This window comes from Porites lutea, chromosome 1, assembly GCF_958299795.1.
Source record: "Porites lutea chromosome 1, jaPorLute2.1, whole genome shotgun sequence".
NCBI lineage: Eukaryota > Metazoa > Cnidaria > Anthozoa > Scleractinia > Poritidae > Porites > Porites lutea.
The window spans coordinates 5556802-5576925 of NC_133201.1; the positions used below are offsets into that span (position 1 = coordinate 5556802).

Below are 20124 nucleotides of genomic sequence, written 5' to 3' on the forward strand. Positions count from 1 at the left end.
AGTAAATGCATAACGTATATTGATCAGCACCGCTGTAGCTTGCTTCGAAGCGCCTTTTTGCTCCCTCTGACATAACCCCGGGGGGGGGGGGGGTACTTTAGGAATTTCTAGGTAGGGATGTGCCGCTGGGACCCTGGAACCCTTAACCTATACCAGAGCTAGTTCAGCTAAATTTTGCTACCCTATGCTAGAGTAAACTCCCCAAATCCTCCCTATCCTTGAGTAGCTGTTTCCCTAATCTTGATAAAATCTTCAACCAACTGATCAGTTTCCTGAAAAATGATACCCTATTTTAGACACAAATGCTCAGATTTATATATCCCATCCTAGAGTAAAATGCTTGAAAACCATACCCTTCACAGCGGCACATACCTATATAGCCCATATATGGCAGTACCCCCCCCACCCCGGGGGACATAACCCCGTCCGTTTGTAAGCCATCCTGAAGCCCCTCACAAAGATAGGTAAGCCTGTGGCTTACGGTAAACTGGACATTATCTAGGTTTCGACTGACACGTCTAGCTGTGCCACAGGATTTTCCTAACCAAATTCAATACGTAACCAAGAGAAAAGATTTTGAGATTAAATGTGTTAATGATCACCTAAAGTTAAATTCTTTGATCAAACAAATTCTCTCAACTTATCACTTAGGGCAATGTATGAACATCAGTCTTGAGAATTTAGACGTGGATATTTCTAGGGTTAACATAAAAAAATAACGGATCATTATACATTTCTGGAAAACTGCATACCTACCCCTCCCCTAAGTCACTTAGGGCAAAATTTTGGCTTCAGGGAGGGGTAGGTGGGCAGTTTCCCAGAAAATGATCAATGATCCAAAATAACAACAACTGTAAGACAGCTTCCAAAGATTTAATTTTCCTCTGCTTCACAAAAAACAACTTTCATATATAAAGCTTCTTATGATTCCCAAAACATGTTGTGCTTTGAAAGATTGTAAAAATGTCTCTTCTCCGAGGCACGCTGCATTCCTCTGCCCACACAGAGAGAGAATTTTTACAGAGAATTGGCTTCTGGGTATTTCTGTATTTCAACAATTTAATTCTAAAGAAAAATAACAACTGCTAAGAAAAGAATTATTTATCATATCTAGCATGTAATAAAGTTCAATTTAAGAAAAACACCCACAAGAACCCGTCAGGAAGATATTTAGCTCAAAGGCAAGAGACAGTGGTTATGTTTAATGCCATTTCAGCACAGCTAAGTTTATTGTCCATTGGTGAGTTTGTAAAGTGATGGTCATCTATTTGGATTGTTGTGCCTTTGTTGCTATAACTGCTTCCTCGTCCATGGCTTTCAGCACAGTCACCAAAAATGCCTCATCATTGTCAAATTTAGTTTGGATTTCTTTACCCAGATCCCCCTCGGGCAGTTTCAAGTCCTCGCGAGTATCACCATTGTCATCCATGAGGGCTAGATAGCCATCATCAATGTTAGTCATCTACATAAAAGAGGAAAAAAGAGACAAGAGCAAAAGCGAATATGAAACAAAGGCGCCAAGAAAATCAGTTTTACAGCTTACCCATGAAAGCAAGTCATTTTGCCTAGCTCTAAAAAGATTTTTGACAAGCAGGATAATTAATTAATTAATATTGATTACTATATGTATTTATTTAAAACGCAATCATTGGATAATGCAATTCTAGAGCTCTGATTGGCTTAGCCATCATGGTATGACCCATTATACGACAGTCTCCAAATATTATGGTAACTGTACGCATCTGTTCAAAATTAAAAACAAGCTGAGAATCGGTTGTTTTAACAAATAAAGTCTGGAAGAATTCTCGATATTTTGTGGGCGTTTTTAATAGAACAATTATTCCACTTGCGCTTGTTGGATATGAGATGATTATAGCCAAGTCATATCCAGTGCACACTCATGGGATAATTATTAAATGTGACAGGACTACATGCTGTACAATTTGGAAATAATTGGATGATAAAAATTCGGAGGATAGCACTATAGGTTAGCTCAAAAGCGAAGCTCCTCAGACCACCATACACTTCTATCAAAGCCATTAATTTCATTCTTTTCTTTTTTCTCTTTTTTGTTATTTAATTCCTACGTTACTATATACAGTGTTAATATTATATACAAGTGTGAATAAACTGAACTAAACTGAACCAAGTCCAATTTGGCTGTCAAAGGAATTTTATGAATTCAATTATTTCCAAATTGGACAAGCACAATTTTTCAAGTACACATACTTGTGTAATGTGAATTCCCCCTAAGACTTCCCTTGTCCATTAGGCAAGCCAAGAACAAAATTCACTTTGCTTGATGGAAAAATCCACTAGCCCCAGGCTATCGGATATGACAATCTTTGCATGGTGAAAAGTTATTAGAGTCAAACAATCTTGGGCCCATAAAAACTAATCATGCCAACACACTAAATGGCATCTTGGATATTACATAAATGCATTGTACAGCATCTCACTTAGCAGAATGACCTGAAAATAATTTTCCTTACTCAAGGTTATTCCCGGGGGTTTCAATAATAACTGAAGTAGCCAGCAGGCATAAACATCAAGGCTGCTGCCTAACAGATGCCCAGTCACCAGAGGCTCCAACTGTTTGCTTGCAGGCGACTAAAATTTCAAACAAGGATCCCACATGGACGCCTTCACTTTCAGTGCGCTTTTGAAATGAAAATGTAAATAAGTGTGCATTGACTGTCGGCAAAATATCTCTGCTGATAACAGTAAACAAACAAGCACTTTTCTGGAAATTCAAAACTCAAACGAATCAAGTTTCGAGATGCGGGAATCAAGTTTCGAGAATCTGCTTACCTATATTTAAGTTTATTGAACAATGGGCTCCTAGAAAGGTGGCTCGGGCTGCCAAGTTTCTATCTTAGGAGCCTGAATCCCAAAAACTTTTCTTAGGCAGCAGCCTTGAAAATATAAACAAACTCATAATAAGGCAGCAAAGTCTGTAAGCGATACATTACTGGTCCGCGGTCAGTCAACACCTTATACTGTCTCTGACTGTATTTTCCTTCAGCAAATCATTTTCAAAACAAAACCAAACTAAGTGTATCAAGCACTTAAACTAGAGGTGAAACATAACAGGATAACTCTCGCCAGGATGGCCAAAAGGTGACTGTGTCCGCGGTTTAATTTACAATTATTTTTCAGGGTTGTCATTAAGAGCCGCGGCCCAGGGATTTTCCCCGGCTACTAAGAGAGTGGCCCCAGGCTACTTTTATTGGAAAATTGAAGAAAAATAGAACCAAAAGAAGTCCTTAGCCATTTGATTCCCCGTCTACTTGTTGTATTTACCCGGCAACTTGAAATCTTAGTGACAACCCTGATTTTTCTACTATTGTTTCGGGACTTTGTTTACTGGCCAATTATTTAAGGGTGGCTGCTTGATGGAGGTTGAACTGTAAATTTTTCTGCTGGCATGAGCAAGTTGGTATCATGTTACAAGCAATAAATGGGAGGTTGTATGAGAAATGGAATACTGAGCACTGTGAACAATTTATAAATATTGTTATATTTTACCTTTTGATCAATGAATTAAGTAAAGAAGATTTTTCTTTGTTGTATTTCTGTGTGTTTGGGTGTGAATTCATCAATTTAGTCCACTTTTTGGCTTTATTGCTTGGGTTTGAGGTAAAATTTCTCTTGTCTGAGGGTGGGCTCGTCAACTTAACAGAAATTTTAACTTAATGAAAGTTAAAACTGTCAGAAACTCATTGTTTAGAAAATACAGAAGCGATGCAATATGAAATACTTGAAATGATATACCCAATTCCTGCTGCCGTGCACTATGAAGTTCATTTTCTAAAAATCAGCAACTCCAGGGTTCAACATCTGTAATCAGTAGCTACAAAATTTTTGTTACTCCTTTTTATCAACTGATGGAAGATAAAGCAGTGATAAAAGTTGTGTTAATTTCCAAGATTAAAGGCTATAATGACAACAGCGATTCGTTTTAAGCAAAATACTTGGATACACGCTACATTTGAGATGCTTGTTTGAGTAAGCAAGTGCTAGAAGGTAAGGATCACCTATTCAAAATTAAAGGTTATGATCGAATACGAGCTTATGAATTCTTAATTTAAAATAAGTATCAGCCCTTTAAGCTTCAAGACCCACATACCAATAATTATTATTCTCCACACTGATCTCCATACATTTCTTAAAAATTCAAGCATATGCCATCACAAAATCAGAGAACCGTTTTGAAGTGAAAAATTGTAAATTTCTAACCCACACTAAAACTTCACGACAGTAAAAACTCAGAAGGATCAATAATTCTTTAGTTTGAATTTTGATGACGTCATGTGAAAACCAGCAATTACGGTTACAGTATATATAAAAAAAAGGATTAACGTCCAGAATAAGTTTGTTGTGTGTAATTCTTGGTGTAAACACACACATACCTGGTAGTCCTTGCGCGACACATGTGGCACATCCATATTGTGAGTCGATGGACAGATATCCTCGTACTTCTTATTAGTAAAAATGTCTATCCCTACCAGATGAACCTTTAAATGAAATGAATATATGTGAGCACAACAGAACCTGCATTGAGCAGTCACCGTCTCATAAGGTAGGAACTCACTAGGCAACAAGTGTCAAAAACACATAAAGGCGACAGATCATCCCTTGTGTACAGGTTGGGCGAGTAGTTGTAGCAACATATCGCAGCGACAAATCGCTTCATATGAGCTGGAGAATTTTTGTGAAAACCTTTGTCTCTTTGTTGCTACACAAGTTGCAAAAAATCAACTCAGACTGAATTTGAGTGACCTGTTACAGTGACAAAATTCTGTTGCAGTGACAAAGAGTTTCACAAAAATACACCAGTATACACAAAGTGATTTGTTGCTGTGATGTGTCGCTGTGACATGTGGCTGCAACTTGTCGCCTTGTGTGTACTGTCCTTTAAAGTGACGATGTCACAAGGATATTGCTGTTTCAGGCCAATTCTGTGCTGAACTCACTTCTTAGAGCCTTTGAATACACAGAATACTAGATAACTTCTGGACAATCTAGAGAACTGTTTTTATTGCAACTTCTTTTAGAAGCACTTAACATAATTTGTGACCCTATTTGGGAAAACCAGGCTTAATGGAAATAGCGCTGAGCCAGTTTTCATTCACAACACATTTCAATGCATTCCCAAAGCATTTTAAACCGTTGGCAATGTTATCCAATGTTTGAAAATCATTCAGAAGCATTCAGGAAACGTGTCAAATGTTTGCGAAATGTTTCAGTTTAAAATCATTTCTTTGCACTGTCTGTCAAGTTTTTACATGTGAGGTCACATTTTGAAATATAGAACTTAAAGCAAGGTTTGCTTCTTCTTAATCCTGGAATGGTAGTAAACTTAATTTGCTGTGTGCATTGACCATCTACACACTTCTTTAATGCTTCTCTTGAATGCTGAAATTATCTTTATTACAAAAGGCCACAATCCATTGAAAAACAGCGACATTTACACAGAAATATTTCCGGATATGTCAGAGGACACAAATGTTGCCATGCAACCAAATGAAAACACAAAGAAATACATCATTTTTCAAGAGGTGCATCTTCACTTCTCATCTTCAAAATAAGACTAGAAACCACGATATTTGTATAACAGATTTCTCCACTCCAAATCAACTCCTGTGAAAACATCAACATCGTTGAAAAAAAGCCAATGCGTTGAACAACGTTGGAAAATCATTCTTAATCATTTGACAAAGTTGCCCACATTCATGGGAAATGTTGCAAATGCATTTTACAGTATTCAAATGCATTTCAACGCAAATTTCATCAAGCCCGGTTTTTCTAAATAAGGTTCACATTAATCCTGTTTAAAGGGGACGTAAACAGCTGAATCGTCAGAAAAATTTATGGAGAAAGGTAAAAGAATAATAAAAATGGCAGACATCCAACCTTTAATTATGGAAAGCACACTTTTATAGTCCCATGTTGGATTGTGTTTTAGTAACATTTCTAATTTGCTTCTTTCATCATTTAAAATACAAGAAAATCTCCGGGTGAAACCACCTCCCATTTATTGCCAGCTTTGCAAAAGACCAAAATTCTTCCACGCCTTGTAGGTAGTGTCCCTGGTAAGCGACCCCATCTAGATAAGGGCACTGACCACTTTCTGGGGTGACAGTTAAGGCTGGTTTTCACTAGCGACGGAATCAGAGTTGGAGTCGTAAGCAGAGTCATAAGTGTGCTTATGACCTAGTGAAAATAAAAAATCTGGAGTCATAATCGGAGTCAGAAGTGCAACGGAATTAGAGTCAGAAGAATCAGAACATTTCCATTTTCTTCCGACTCCACTTATGACTCCGTCACTTATGTTCTGCTTATGATCTGGTGAAACCTAGATTGTCAGAGTCGGGAGCAAACGCAGAAGGATAAACCAATAATTGCATTTAAATGTATGACTGGGTGTGCACCACATTCATTATTTTCTAAATATATTCAAAGAGCTAGCATCAGAATTCGAATCAGAACGCTGTTTTCACTCGACCATAAAGTCCTACACTTCCGATCACGACTCCGACTCTGACTGTGTCACTGGTGAAAACCAGCCTTTATGAGGCTAACTGAAATTTAGGCTAAGTTAAACTCGGGACATGGCTGGCCAGCAGTCTCTCGGAGGAGGATAAACCAATAATTGCATTTAAATGTATGACTGGGTGTGCACCAGATTCATTATTTTCTAAATATATTCAAAGAGCTAGTATCACTAAGCACACCATGAGGAACGCCCAGATGTTATATATATATATATATATATCTGCATAAAACCACCACGCAGTCGTAAGTGGAATCAGAAGAATCAGAAAGCTGTTTTCACTCGATCATAAAGTCCTACACTTTCGATTATGACTCCGACTCTTGACTGTGTCGCTAGTGAAAACCAGCCTTTATGTGGCTCAATGAAATTCTCAGGACATGGCTGGCCAGCAGTCTCTCGGAGGAGATATGTGGGGGCCACCCTTACTGCATCAAAGGGGCTCACCGGTTTTTAACAGCCTTCCCTTTCAGGTCAGGCCATTATTGCCGTGTGTCGTTACCTGTCATAGCTCGTGCTTGCATATTGTTTTTCTTCTCCCTACCCCTCCCCCTATGGTAACTGGGATCCACTTGTTAGCAATGTGACAGTACATTGGTGAATGTCACTTTCAGGGTTGTCAAGGTTACGCATTGCACTTGGCTGCAGTTCAGGCTTCACCGATCTCACAGGCACCTCCCCCCATGCTCACCTCTGTTGATGAGTTAAATTTAAAAAGTTTTCCATTGTTTTACCCCTGCAAGCCAGCACTTAACAAATGATCTGTTCTCTTTGTTCACAGTATAACAAAGGCGTTTCTTACTTTAGCATGTCCATGTTTTCCGGTTTTAGAAGTAGACATTTCCACTATTTTGCACGGGCGTCCCTTGATAAGAACATGACCATTTTTACGAAGTGCTGAACACTGCTGAGGAAAAGTCTTAGATGCACCAGCATCAGCTCCTTCAAAGTCGTCGTGCTGATCAGCCATTAATGTAAACACTGAAAAGAAAATGGGGGCAAGATTAAAAGGGATCTTATGTTCACAGTCTGCATGCAAATTATTTTTTTGGGAGAGGGCCATTTGACAGTCAAATTTTACACTATGGTAGGGCAATAGACCACTATATTGGCCCAATGTAAAGGCAATTTGAGCAGGCCTGTCTTGAAAATTCAATTGTCCGGGGGAAGGATGTTGAAGTTTAAATTGAATGGTACATTATCTTGACATACTGTACTTTTGCCCATCTAAACAAAAATTAAAGAGTTTCAAGCTCTTCCCGAAAAAAAAAACTGAAAATCTGCGGGAATCTTAGTGCTTCACTCAATAAAACAACATTTCCTTCGAGGGTGTACAACATTGTTCAACATTTATCCTATCCTGATAGCCTTCCGCCTTAATTTAGTATAAAAACTTAAAAAAAGCCAGCAATACTACAGACAATATAAATTATTCCATCACAATGCAAGAAAAAACCAACTTTGTTCTAAAACGTTTCCAAGATAACATCCTTCTCAAGTTTGTCACGTGTGTATGTGAAAGCACATACGGTGCCGGGCCGAAATGAACTTCATTTCACCGGTAAAAGAACCGATTGCAAACGTTTGAAGAACCCACTATTAAAACTACACAACCCTCATTATTAAACATTGAGTTACTGTAAATTGATCACTGAAATAATCAGTATACGGAGTCTAAGACCACGTTATTTCACAAGACCCCGCTACTGGTGAAGACCAAATAAGTTCATCAAAAGATCAAAAATGTACTTCCTTAGATAACGAAAGCAAGCTCGTTTGAAACATTTAATCATCCTGCATTAACAAGGGTGCGAAGAAGTTTATGACACACCATGCGATACTAAAGGATCAAAACTAACTGCCAAGAAAATAAGACGATAAATGAGATACTTACAATCTGCAACAACCTCACGGCAACGTGGTTTAGAAAGGGAAGGCAACGAGGCCTTGTCCCACAGGAGAGGGGGTACCAATCAATTGATTAATGCCCTACCCATGACGGAAGTAGGTTTGGAAATTTTATAGTGTGTGTGACGGATATGACATCACGTTTACATTAAAAGAGATGCTTTTCTTATTTTGATCTTATTTTGCTCTGTGTTTTTAGCAGGAAGAGGCTCTTTGTGTTTTTCTTGTATGTTTGTATGTGCTTGTAATTCTTTGCCATGATTGATTGATTAAATAGCATTCACACTTTTCTTGTGACCAAGTTCCTCTTCCGCAATGAAATCGAGCAGCCCTGGGAGCGAGAGCTCCTGGGAGAGTTGTATTTCACAACCGATGTTGAGATTTTTTAGGTAGGTCATTTGGAGGAAAATGCTTTAATTTATTTTTTCTGTGATTCGTCTCATTAAGATTATTGATATGTTTTGCAGTACTATAATCCATTGTAATGAATATTGTACAATACTACGGAGCATAACAGAAATCTGTTGAAATGTGCTAAATCATTAATTTAGAAAGCTTCGTTTGAAATGCTACAGCCTCCAAAGCTTACTTAAGCTTATATTTAAATGTGGGCAGATCAGGCGCATGGCAAGGCTTATTTTAATGAAATATGTTTTAATGATATACTCCTTAAGACAGTATTTACTATTAAGTATTATCTTAATACTGCTGAATATCTTTTAATCATCATTGCGTTGATACCCAGCTGTTTCACAGCTCTCATGAGAACTAGAAACCATCTCTGAAACTGAAGACCATTAAATAGCCCACGGTTGGCTTACCTTTGCAGTGTATGGAGAATTGATTAGGACAGATGAATAGCCTGCACCACCAACAAAACTAAGGGTGCTTTCCAAAAGTCAGAACGGGCCGCCGGACAATGGCTGGACCAGACTTTCTGGCAATGAAGTAGGCTTAACCCTAGAGGTTTCGCTGAAAAACCATCTTCCCTGTTTATAATATTTTGGATTTGACTGATCTGGATGTCTAGTTTTGATTAAGAAAAAAGTGAAATTCTCATTAAGATGGGAATGGGCTGGCTGGTCAGTTCTTACAAATGGAAAGAGCCCATAAACCTCCGGTTGAATCTGCCTGCAATCCAGCGCCAGAATCCTTATTGTGGGCCCCCATCTGTGTACCAGGATTTGAGTATGTGCCATGATTGGCCTGTTAAAAAAGCTATTGTTTGATTAACCAGTTAGGTTAGAGGGAAATTTGAAACACACTTCCGGTAATTTGGTGAGTCCTTTGGTGGCCCAGAACAAGGATCTTGGCACTGCTTTGCAGACCTTACTAGCTGGGGTGAGATTACGTCCATGATGCAGGTTGCATATGAATGAAGGGGTTAATACAGTGTTCTTTTGTGTTGGTGGGGGTTACAGAGATTTGGTTTCTTCAATACCAAGTTGATAGTAGCCTTAGAAAACAGCCAACATTTGGCGACGCTACCACTGGTTCCCTCACCAAATGATCTCTGAGAAACAAGCGCAGAAATTCCATACGGATGATGTGTCACTACCCAGATCTGGGTAGTGCTTCTGATTAATTGAATCAAATTTCTCATGCGTCACGACCAATCAGAAGCACTACCCAGATCTGGGAAGTGACACATCATTAGTATGGAATTTCTGTGCTTGTTTCTCAGATTTCATTTAGCGGGGAAACCATTGGTAGCATCACCAAATGTCAGCTGTTTTCTCAGGCTAAGTTGGTATTAGGTAGATTGGTCAGTGCAAAAAGATTGAGAAGCGGGTGTTTTTAGCACTAGCCCTTTATCTTACAAAGGGCTGGCACTACAAAAGTCAGCTTCTTTTTGATAAGGACAACTCTTTCTTCTATTGACCTAAGAACTGGCAAATGCAGACATCTCTCCTCACTCCTAGCCACAAGGGGTGTTTTGCAAGAGAGTTGTCTGCCCCTCATTGACAGAATTTATTCCATACTGATGATGTAAGTCAATGTTAACATAATATATATGGTAGTCATGAAGACCCAAATTATGTATATTTTTTCGAGGTGACCTGTACCCAAGGGGGTTTGCATAACACATACCAGTACAATCTGAAACCTGGATTGGATTACCAATTCTAGAATCCAGATTCTGGCTTCCATGTTCCTTATTTTAGGCAAACCTTTCCCCATCCAAGGCATTCCACAGTTATACTATATATTTGTGAAAAAATTCTCAGTTTTTCTGATTTGCTGTCTTGATTTGAGGAGGAGCTGTAATTATGACATCAAGAGGACAAAGTGAGACTCAAAAGCTAAAACAGAATCTCGGAGAACAGCTTGATCGATTGGTAGCCCAGCTGGCAGATTTGGAGGAATGCAAGTGAGTTGATCTTTACAATCTGATTACTTATGATAACCACTTCTTTGAGTTTCCAAAAGTTAAAATGAGACCTATTTTACTGTAATTAGCTTCAGCTTAATGTTGAAAGCCAAGACACCAAATTTAACATTTTTGTTTGTCAACTATAGAATTTGTTGTCTTTCCACAATAACCAACAATATTGAATTTAATTTGTCCATTATCATCGATTATCGGATCGCTTAAGGTTTTTGATCAAATGAATGATTATTATTGATGGACAGCACACAACTAATAGCAATAAATAATAAATGTTTTCAACTTGTTATGTTTGGTTTTAAATTTATTTTTTTACAATGTTGCTTAAATGACTGTTATCTTTTGTTTGGGAGAGAATAATTACCGTTAAGTATTTAATTAATGTTGATTTAGTAACAGCATATATAATAATTTTATTATGTTTTTAGGGAAGATTTAGATGATGATGAATATGAGGAAACAAAAAAAGAGACGCTAGAACAACTTAAAGAATTCAAGGAGACATTGGATAAATTTGCAGCTGGGAATGTAACTCTGGTTGATGAGATCAGCAGCATGCAGTTGGTAATTTTTAACAGCTTAAATACAGTTGAACCTCCTCCAAGCTGCCATTTAAAAGCCCCCTGGGGTGCTTGTACTTGGAAATTGCCAAGGCAGAATAAAAAAAAAAAGATTTTATGTGTTGATTAATTATTAGCAAACCAACCCGACCTCCATTCAGTAGACACTGTATTCATGGGACGCTTGCCTCGGTCCCGAGGGTGTCCCCTGAATAGAGGTTCCAATGTAAGCTTACATTGGCCTGCGAACAGCAGACGTTTCTCCTCTCTCATCGCCGCTGAGGGACGTTTTGCGAGGAGGATATCTGCGACTCAGCGACAGAAATCCCATACTGATTACGCAAAATCTGTCCGGAATCCAGTCAGAAGCACTAATTGGTCGACGGAGTAGTTTAATTGTTTAAGTTATTGTTTACGAATGACAGACAAAAGACAAAAGGCCGCAAAGGTCAAATGTAACAAAACAGCCATTATTTGTGGAATATAGTCTTCTCTAGAAGAAGCATTTGAGTTTTGCTGGAGCTCATTCGCAGATGAACACAACACTTTACCAAAATCGACCAGGAGAAACGTAAAATTGAACAAATTTGTATTTGAAACCGCATGACTACCGGAATTATTATGTAAACATTGATTTGCGTCATCAGTATGGAATTTCTGTCACTGAGTTGCAGACGTTCCTCCTGCGAAAAGTGCCTCAGCGGCGATGAGCAAGGAGAAACGTCTGCCGTTCGTAGGCTAAGCTTACATGGCTGGAAAGCTGTTATTTGATAGTGGATTTGTTTTGGAGACTGACCTGGTCTGGTCAGCCACACTACTGGTTACAGAACCCTTTGTTCGTTACCTGAACCAGAGACATTTTCAAATACGTTACTTTATCAACAGGCCATTCAGGCAGCCATAAGTGAAGCTTTTAAAACTCCTGAGGTCATCCGCTTGTTTGCAAAGAAACAACCTGGACAACTAAGACAAAGACTAGCAGAGGTATAGGATGTGAAATCTTTTATGGCTGCTTTAAAAATAACTAGTGATAATACAGTTAACAGGGCTCATGCAGAGTCTTGAATTCTTGAAAAAGCCTTGAAATATAATTTGCCCAGCAATTTCCCAGACCTGGAAAATGTCTGGAAAATAGAGATAAAGTCATGAAACATTGATGAGATCTGGCAGAAATAGGGGTGGAAAATGGAAGAAACTGGGATGTGAACTGGGAGAAATTGGACTGGGTTATATATAAAGTGGTGTAGAAACAGAATATTGTGGGCAGAACTTCTCAGAACTGAAAAAAATGGCTGGTTACTAGGAGAAATAGTTTTGAGGTGGGAATGGAAATTGGGAAGATTGGGCTGACAACTGGGAGAAATTAATGTTCACTGAATAAATGAATATTTGTGATGAAAAAACTCTTGATAACAAGAAATTGGGATAGGATTTCAAGCTGTTATATTAAATGTCAAGTTTTCATGTAAGCAAAATAATGATAGCTGCGAAAAGAAAATCTGCTTTTGAGGGATCTCTATTTCTCATTGTTGATTGAAGTGATGTCATTTCCTGCAGATGCAAAGAGATCTTAAGACTGGTCACCTGAGTCAAACAGCATACACACAACAAGCAGTGGAAATTTTAACAGCTTTAAAGAAGCTTGGTGAACAGGTAATGCACAATATATTATTTGCTATTACAGTTGACTCTCGATAACTCGAACCCTTGATTACTCAAACTGCCTACTGACTCAAAGTAATTTTTGTTTCCCCTCAGATCATTTCTATATGATTTTACCCTCAATAACTCGAACCATGTGTTAAGCACATGACAAGTCTGAAACATTGAATTTTTTTCAAAACAACCATTTCAATTCTTTGCGTTTACTTTTTCGTCACTCCAGTTCAAATTCAGTGTCCATCCTTAATTCCTAATTTTCATTGAAAATATCAGTCTATATCCCTTACTGCCCTTGAAGTGAAGTGTGCATGATATTACTTGCATTCCCTCCCCATCCATTTGCTTATTTCCAGTTATTTGTTTCAAACTCCTGAAAAATCGAACTCCCAATAACTCAAACTTTTTTTGCTTTCCCTAGAATGTCTGAGTTATCAGAGTCAACTGTAATGACAATTGCAAATTAACATTGCCACCACTGGAGATTTATTTATCCCAGAAACATATCTTTTAAGCAGTTGACTGTCATAATCATAGTGATGCATATGCAGAGATGTCATGCCATGTTTGCATTACCCCCTGGATGCCAACAACCCAAAACAATATGGTTCCTTGAAAAACATGGGTCTCGGAAAATTTTGGCCGGATCACAGAATCCGGAAGCCTTTGTGATGGGTCTCGAAGTCTCGTTTTTGGGTCAGGATTTTGCATCTCATGGTCTCAGTCTTGAATTTGAAACCATTCTATACCCCTTATACCCCCTTCCCGCCGATAAGCACAAATCAATCCAGTTACCAAATTATATGAAGTCATAGAGTCCATACCATCAAAATTCACTTTTATGAATTGTATTTACAAAATAATTTTTGACAGTAGTGAAATGTGGCATGCAAAAATGCCCCAGAAACTGTACTGTGAATAAAAAAATTTTCAAGTTGTAAAGGAATGGAACACAAATTTCATGAAATATTTACTATGAAAACAGTGTTCTTTTAATATTTGTACATGTTTCTTATCATGTGATTTCAGCTCAAACCTCAAGAGGCTGAGTTTCTGGCTGTTAATACCAATGCTGCTTTGAGTACCTTTGAAAAAGTTTCTGAAAATATTGGTAAGTGCATGTATTATTTAATTTCAATACGCCCGCGATGATCAGATTGATATAATACAAGGACTCAGCAGGGCTCGAAAAAAAACTTAAATTCCATTTTGTCCTTTTGGGCAAGCAGCTTTCATTTTTTGTCTGGGGCCACTCTTGCTCCTCTTAGTTAACCCCTTAAGCCCTGATATCCACTTACAAATTCTCCAAACTAATCTCCATAGATTTCCTTAAAAAATTAGTTGAGAGAATTTGATATCCATTTACAAATTCTCCAAACTGATCTCCACAGATTTCCTTGAAGAATTAGTTTGGAGAATTTGATAAAAGATCAAAGCATTTTCCCCGAGGTGACCCTGGTCAAGTAAGCTTCAAAAGTTACTTGCCCATCGACAAAGAAAATCTGCTTGTCCGGGAGTACCGGACGAGACATTTTTCGAGTCCTGCTTCGACTACGTGAAAAGGTATAAACAAAAATCCTTCGATCATAAATCTGAGGGTGAGAATATTTCATCGCGTCCAACTTCCAAATAAACGCCATTATACACTTAATGTCAGATCCCGAGGGAAACAGTTAGTTTTGTTTTCCCAAGAGTCCTGATGTTTCTCGAGACGAAGTCGAGGGAAACATCAGGACTCGAGGGAAAACAAAACTAACTGGTTTCCCGAGGGACCTGACATTAAGTGTTTTGTTATATTTCTAGACTTTCACTTCAACAGCAACAAAAGAATAACCGGAGCGAACCAAAACAGTCGACTCGGTACTTATAACAACACAAATTTAATTCTCAAAACCACTGGATGAATGATTTACAAACAAAAGTACTTTCCTCATATTATCTGCATCTTTTTCCTCCACTAGCGGCTGTTTTTCTTCTAGGAACTTCTGGGAACTTCTGGGGTAACTTTAAAAATCGTTGCTTTTTAGCTTGAGGCTTCGTTTGTGTGTTGTTGTGTTCATTCACGAAAAAGAAAATTGGCTGGACCTGGCGGTGTTTTTCCCGCCTCCTGTCACACCACTTTCCACCATGCTTTGATCACGTGCTGGCTGCAATGTATCCCGAGCGGGATACATTGTTTAATGTATCACGATCGGGATACATTTGATTTTAGTCAAGGCCACGTGACCAAGAATCAACCAATGGCAGTCCCTGTTTAGTTGAGTGAAAGTCTAGGAATATAACACCTCTAATATGCACTGCATTTGAGGTGTAAAATATTTGATAAGCGCCGCGGCGCTTATTCCAGTGAATACGGTACAGGGTAACATGCGTACCAAGACCAGGGGCACCCAACGTCAATTTTCGGAAAAGATCTGTACGGAAGACGATTTTAGATCTAGAATTTTCGGAACATTTGTTGTAAAATTTCTTGCTTGCCCGCCTCTCCTAGGATTTTCGAACATCTAAAAAATGTTATAATTGCCCATTTTTAAGGATTTTTACCCTAGAAAGGTCACCTAAAATTTTCGGGAGCCTTTTTTCTGGCTGAAATTTTCGAAAAGGTAAGTTTTGATCCCTATAATTTTCGGATCACTAGACTTTCAGCTAGGAAATCCGAACAGATGAAAACTTTCTAGGGGATAAAAATATGCCTATATCTACCGTTTACATACTAAAATACGTTTAACAATGCTATGTTTAAGTGGTTTTGAAGTATATTCTCGTTGGGTGCCCCTGTCAAGACTTTAAATGGCTGCCACCCTCGTTTCTTGACTCTTCACTCCTCCACGCTCGTATAATATACGTTACACGTGTCACGTCGACCTCTCGGAAACCGGTCGTTTCGATACAAACTCAAGCAGTGAAATTGCACAAAAACATTGTTCACTTCAAGTATAGTTTGCGAGTGAACAAGAAAAACATTTTGGGTGAATATCTTCCTTCTTTAAGCCAAGTATGTGGAATGATTTACACCTCGACTAGATAAACTTGTATCGAGACGACGTGTATCGAAACAACTTTGTATCGAAACGACCGGTAACCTTCCCCTCTTACTGTGGAGAAGAAATATGAGAATAGCTACTTGCAGCCTTTAACAAATAGGAAACTTTTAAAATTCTTTTAATTTTCCCTTGCAGGGAGCGGGGATAAACTTCTGAAAGTGGCTGGCTCACAAGTAGAAGATGCGCAAAAATGATAAAATCATGATCAATAATTGATCATTACATACCAAAATTACTAGTGATCTTCCAATCATGGCCATGATGCTGACATTATTTAGATAAGAAAGCTTTTAACTCTTTGATGTACAAATTCTTTTTTTTTTCACATAATGTCTTTTATCATAGAGGAGTCAGATTGACAGGTATTGTGAAAATGTTTGTAGAATTTTTCATTGGCTTAGTTTTTCAGTGTTAAATTTCCATCTTTTGCTGTAATACACCAAAGATAAGACATAGATTTACACGGGCATAGATCTAGAAGTGAGTTAAAAAGCTGAGGCACAGCTGAATTTTTTGTAAACTTACTTTGAGGTACATATCCGGTCCGAATGTAAAATTTGGTATCAGTACTTTTCCTGCTGATCAAAATTTCATGGTATCGTCCAGGTTTTACTTGGCTGTAGGCAGACTTTTGCGGCGTAGACAACACTAGGGCCAGAAAGTATTGACTTCTAACAACTAGGGATTATGCTCCCAACGGTCGCAATTAGAAGAACTAGGCCAGGAGTGAAAAACTACGAGCAAAAATATCTTCCTCGTAACGGATGGATATTTTTGAAACACGGTCAGTCTTTTTGGGAATCATATCTTGTTTTAGTTTAAAATAATTTAGCCGCCATTTATTGCAAGTGAAGCAATTAGTTTAATTCAGAAGAGGACGCACGCTTCCGATGGTTCATCCTTCTGGTTGTATAAGGCATTTCTGCTTTATTTTTACAAATTTTGAAAATGAAAAGCAGCCTAAATACGGTAATTTTCATGGAAAGTAGCTTTTCAGTGAAAATATATAAGTAAAATAGTAACATCTGTTGTTTAATAAACGAGGAACATTTTGAAGTTTTTATATCGGTACGTTGTTGTGTAGCTACAACTATATTTAATCATATTGCTAGTTTGATAAAAGTGTTCAGTGCAGTAAGATGGAACTATTAGAGAGATATTAAAAGTATTGAAAAATAACTTTGAAGTTTGATGTGAAAAACATTCATAAAGTTGTATGTTTGAATTAAATATCAGCAGATGTCTGGGAACTACAATGTTGTACCTGTTCCCTGTTCGCTTTCGGGTACTCCTACCTCAAAACAGGTAAGGGGTTTGTTATGGCTTATTTTTATCTAAAAAACGGCAACTTGCTTTTTTTAAAACTTACTTGTTTATACACCCTTTCTAAAACTTTACAAATCAGGTACATTTTAATTATTTCGTTTTAGGCTGAAGGTAAACACAGTAGTCCCAAAACTGTGGAATACTGGCGCCTGGACATCACACTGTCTGAGGAATCTAAGCCTATCAGCTGAATAGCTTCTTTTCAAAGAGCAAGTTTAACGTTGTCTAGACTTTAATTTTGCTCATTTTGTTGAGATTTTAAAGCGCTTTTTCCCCCGAGACGACTTTTCCGTCTGATCCAAAGATTTTGTCGTTTTCGAACGGAAATTCTTATTAAATATTAAAGAGGTTGGGGACTTTAGTGCCTTTTCGGACCAGTTTCACTTAGATGTGCCGATCTTATAAGCTAAAATAATACATTTTGCTCACACCAGTTGAGACGGCCGACGTCTGAAACTGGCCGACAAGAGATTTTATATTAGAGTACACATTGAAAGGTCACCAATAAGCTCTTCAGTTCAAACTTTATATATAGCCATTGTTATGACTTGAGCTCAGTTTATAGAAAGTAGTAGAATTTATATTGCCCGCATGAAAAAAGTTTCAAAATAGAATGGGAGTAAAGGGAAATTGCAAGGATGTCCTACGTAAAACAACTTGAACGTATAAGGAAATTTTACGTCATATAGTGATTTTGGAAGGCTGGGATGTCATGGAAACGTACCATCAAAAACAGTGAGCTGGTATACGGTATTTTTTACAGAAAAGGTACCCCTTTCGTACACCCTCGATCTTCTATTAAAAATGAGTAGCCCTTCACATAGCTAGTATAGAACTTTGCATCCCTCAGTAACTGCTGTAAATGCACTGTTTTTTAAATATGAATAAATCACAAAACCAGAAGGTTTTCTCGACTTTTTCACAGCCATAAAATACATCTGTTGGCCCTTTGGGCCTTTTTACCCGCCGATGACAGATTTACCTACCCTTTCATGCACTTCAACTTGTGAAATTCCTACCCTTTTTAAATACCTAAGGTCTGAAAAAGCTACCCCTTCGGGCGGAGAGTCCCAGTATAAGCCACTATACCCATCCCGGTATGATATGCAGGTGAAATGTTGATTGTTTTGTTGTTAAACGCATTGCTGTTATCACAGTGTCCTTCTCGTTCCTCGAAGCACTGAACCTTAACGCCGTTAAAACACTGTGAATTCTGACAACTTGTTACATGTCTAGCTATAAGCTCTCTTGGACTTGCCGATAGTTTCGAGAGCCTGTCGACAAGCTATCAGTGCGTTTTCGCGGTAGGCTGCCACGGTGTTAGCTACCTGTCGGTAAACCGGCATCAGTAAAAGCCTGGTTGTAACATGCCGCCGCTGTTGCACCTGCGACATGGCCGCCGGTACTGCCTGGGATACCGTTCCGATATGAGCACAGAAGTGGCCGGCAACATTGCTCATGCGAGTCTTTACTCCCGGATGACTGCGACGCTGACTCAAGTTCAAATTCACAAGAATGCCGGCGGTAGAGCTCTGCTATGGCTCTAGTTGCCGGAGGCGCATGTTCTCATTCGTCCGAGAAGTGTCCCAGGCGTTACCGGCGGCTTCGTCGCAGATACATTGGCGCGGGCATATGAGAACCAGGCTTAACCAGTCGGCTACTGAGCTCAGTATCAGGAGAACTTGTCGGTAAGCTGCGGAACCTGTTGATTGGCTGTTTTTCCGCGGAACTTTTGTAGTTTATCCGAAAACCCGCAACCATTCGGCTCAAAATTGTTGACGTTCCCTTCTGGGCGTTTGCTGTCCCATTGTCATTTGGTGCGAGTAAAAGACTTCAAATTTAAGCTCGTCTTTTAAACGTTGCTTATGCTTGGTTTAAGGAGGCAGGATCCCACCAGAATCTCGAGATTTTTGTGGCCTTATTGATGCTCTATCTCCTAACATGTGGTAACTGCGCCAAAAAGGAGTCCATACGGCCCCATTCCACTAACAACCATTACTTATCTATCTATTTATTTATTTATTTATTCAGGAACATCTGGTTTTATTAGCATATAAACCGTGATTCTGAAAACGACACAGAACATAAGTGTTGCTTAGGGCTGGGAAAATAGCCACGATTACAAAGAGTGATCGCGAACAATTTTTCGTTTGAGAGTGATGTGTCTTAGCGAGCGACACCAGCGACTCGGAAAAAACCCCCCGAGATCTCTAAGGAGTAAAAAAGCTGCTACTCCGTCCTCCAATTTAATAACTACAGGAGACTCGTAAATACCAGCTAAAGCCACCTTGCTAAGCCGGCTTATAACTTGTACCCCCTAGCTTTTAAATCTAGCTGAACTGTAGTTGATGAAATTCTGCAATGCGACTAGTTTAAATTACATAAAGTCTTAATTTTCGGTAGAGTAGTGCTTTTTCATGCTAATATTTCACAAGTACATGTAGACCAAATAGAAATTTCGCATTTTGGCGAGATTTCTTTGCCCGCTTCAAGCTTCTAAGACAGGTGCGAACTAAAAAATACTTCGCGAAATTCCAGTTTTCAGAAGATACTTTCAAGATATCAAGCAAGAGCTCACAACAGATACCGTAACATTCCGAAAATAAGCCCCTCCAAATATAAGCCCCCCAAACCGGTAATGCAAAAAACCCTCCGGTAAATCGCCCCTTCAAATATAAACCC

General features: G+C 38.6%; 2 protein-coding genes across 3 annotated transcripts in view; one reads left to right on the forward strand and one right to left on the reverse strand.

The window, feature by feature from the left end:
• The window catches only part of LOC140943368 (protein LZIC-like), a 296884-nt gene extending 279512 nt beyond the window's left edge, over window positions 1–17372 (forward strand). Inside the window, exons 1-7 of one of the 2 annotated variants that reach the window (XM_073392446.1) lie at window positions 8817–8853; window positions 10721–10835; window positions 11282–11417; window positions 12299–12397; window positions 12971–13066; window positions 14102–14183; window positions 16252–17372. In XM_073392446.1, coding sequence (XP_073248547.1) covers window positions 10735–10835; window positions 11282–11417; window positions 12299–12397; window positions 12971–13066; window positions 14102–14183; window positions 16252–16310 — 573 coding nt within the window. In that variant the 5' untranslated portion in view covers window positions 8817–8853; window positions 10721–10734 and the 3' untranslated portion in view covers window positions 16311–17372. Of the gene's footprint in view, window positions 1–8816; window positions 8854–10718; window positions 10836–11281; window positions 11418–12298; window positions 12398–12970; window positions 13067–14101; window positions 14184–16251 lie in introns of those variants that run through there. The other variant, XM_073392454.1, reaches the window with a different exon arrangement.
• Window positions 858–8523, reverse strand: LOC140943358 (eukaryotic translation initiation factor 5A-1-like). The gene is made up of 4 exons (XM_073392437.1): window positions 8451–8523; window positions 7359–7537; window positions 4413–4517; window positions 858–1462 (listed from the first exon to the last, which is right to left on the reverse strand). The coding sequence occupies exons 2-4, from the start codon at window positions 7524–7526 to the stop codon at window positions 1265–1267; spliced, it is 471 nt and encodes a 156-aa protein (XP_073248538.1). The 5' UTR covers window positions 7527–7537; window positions 8451–8523; the 3' UTR covers window positions 858–1264.
• Window positions 17373–20124: the final 2752 nt, after the last annotated feature.

Coding starts and splice junctions, on each gene's coding strand:
- LOC140943358 (XM_073392437.1), bottom strand. CDS start 7,526: ATGGCTGATCAGCACGACGACTTTGAAGGAGCTGATGCTGGTGCATCT. Junction 4,518..7,358: donor GAAAACATGGACATGCTAAA/GTAAGAAACGCC, acceptor TTTCATTTAAAG/GTTCATCTGGTAGGGATAGA. Junction 1,463..4,412: donor TGTCGCGCAAGGACTACCAG/GTATGTGTGTGT, acceptor TCTTTTATGTAG/ATGACTAACATTGATGATGG.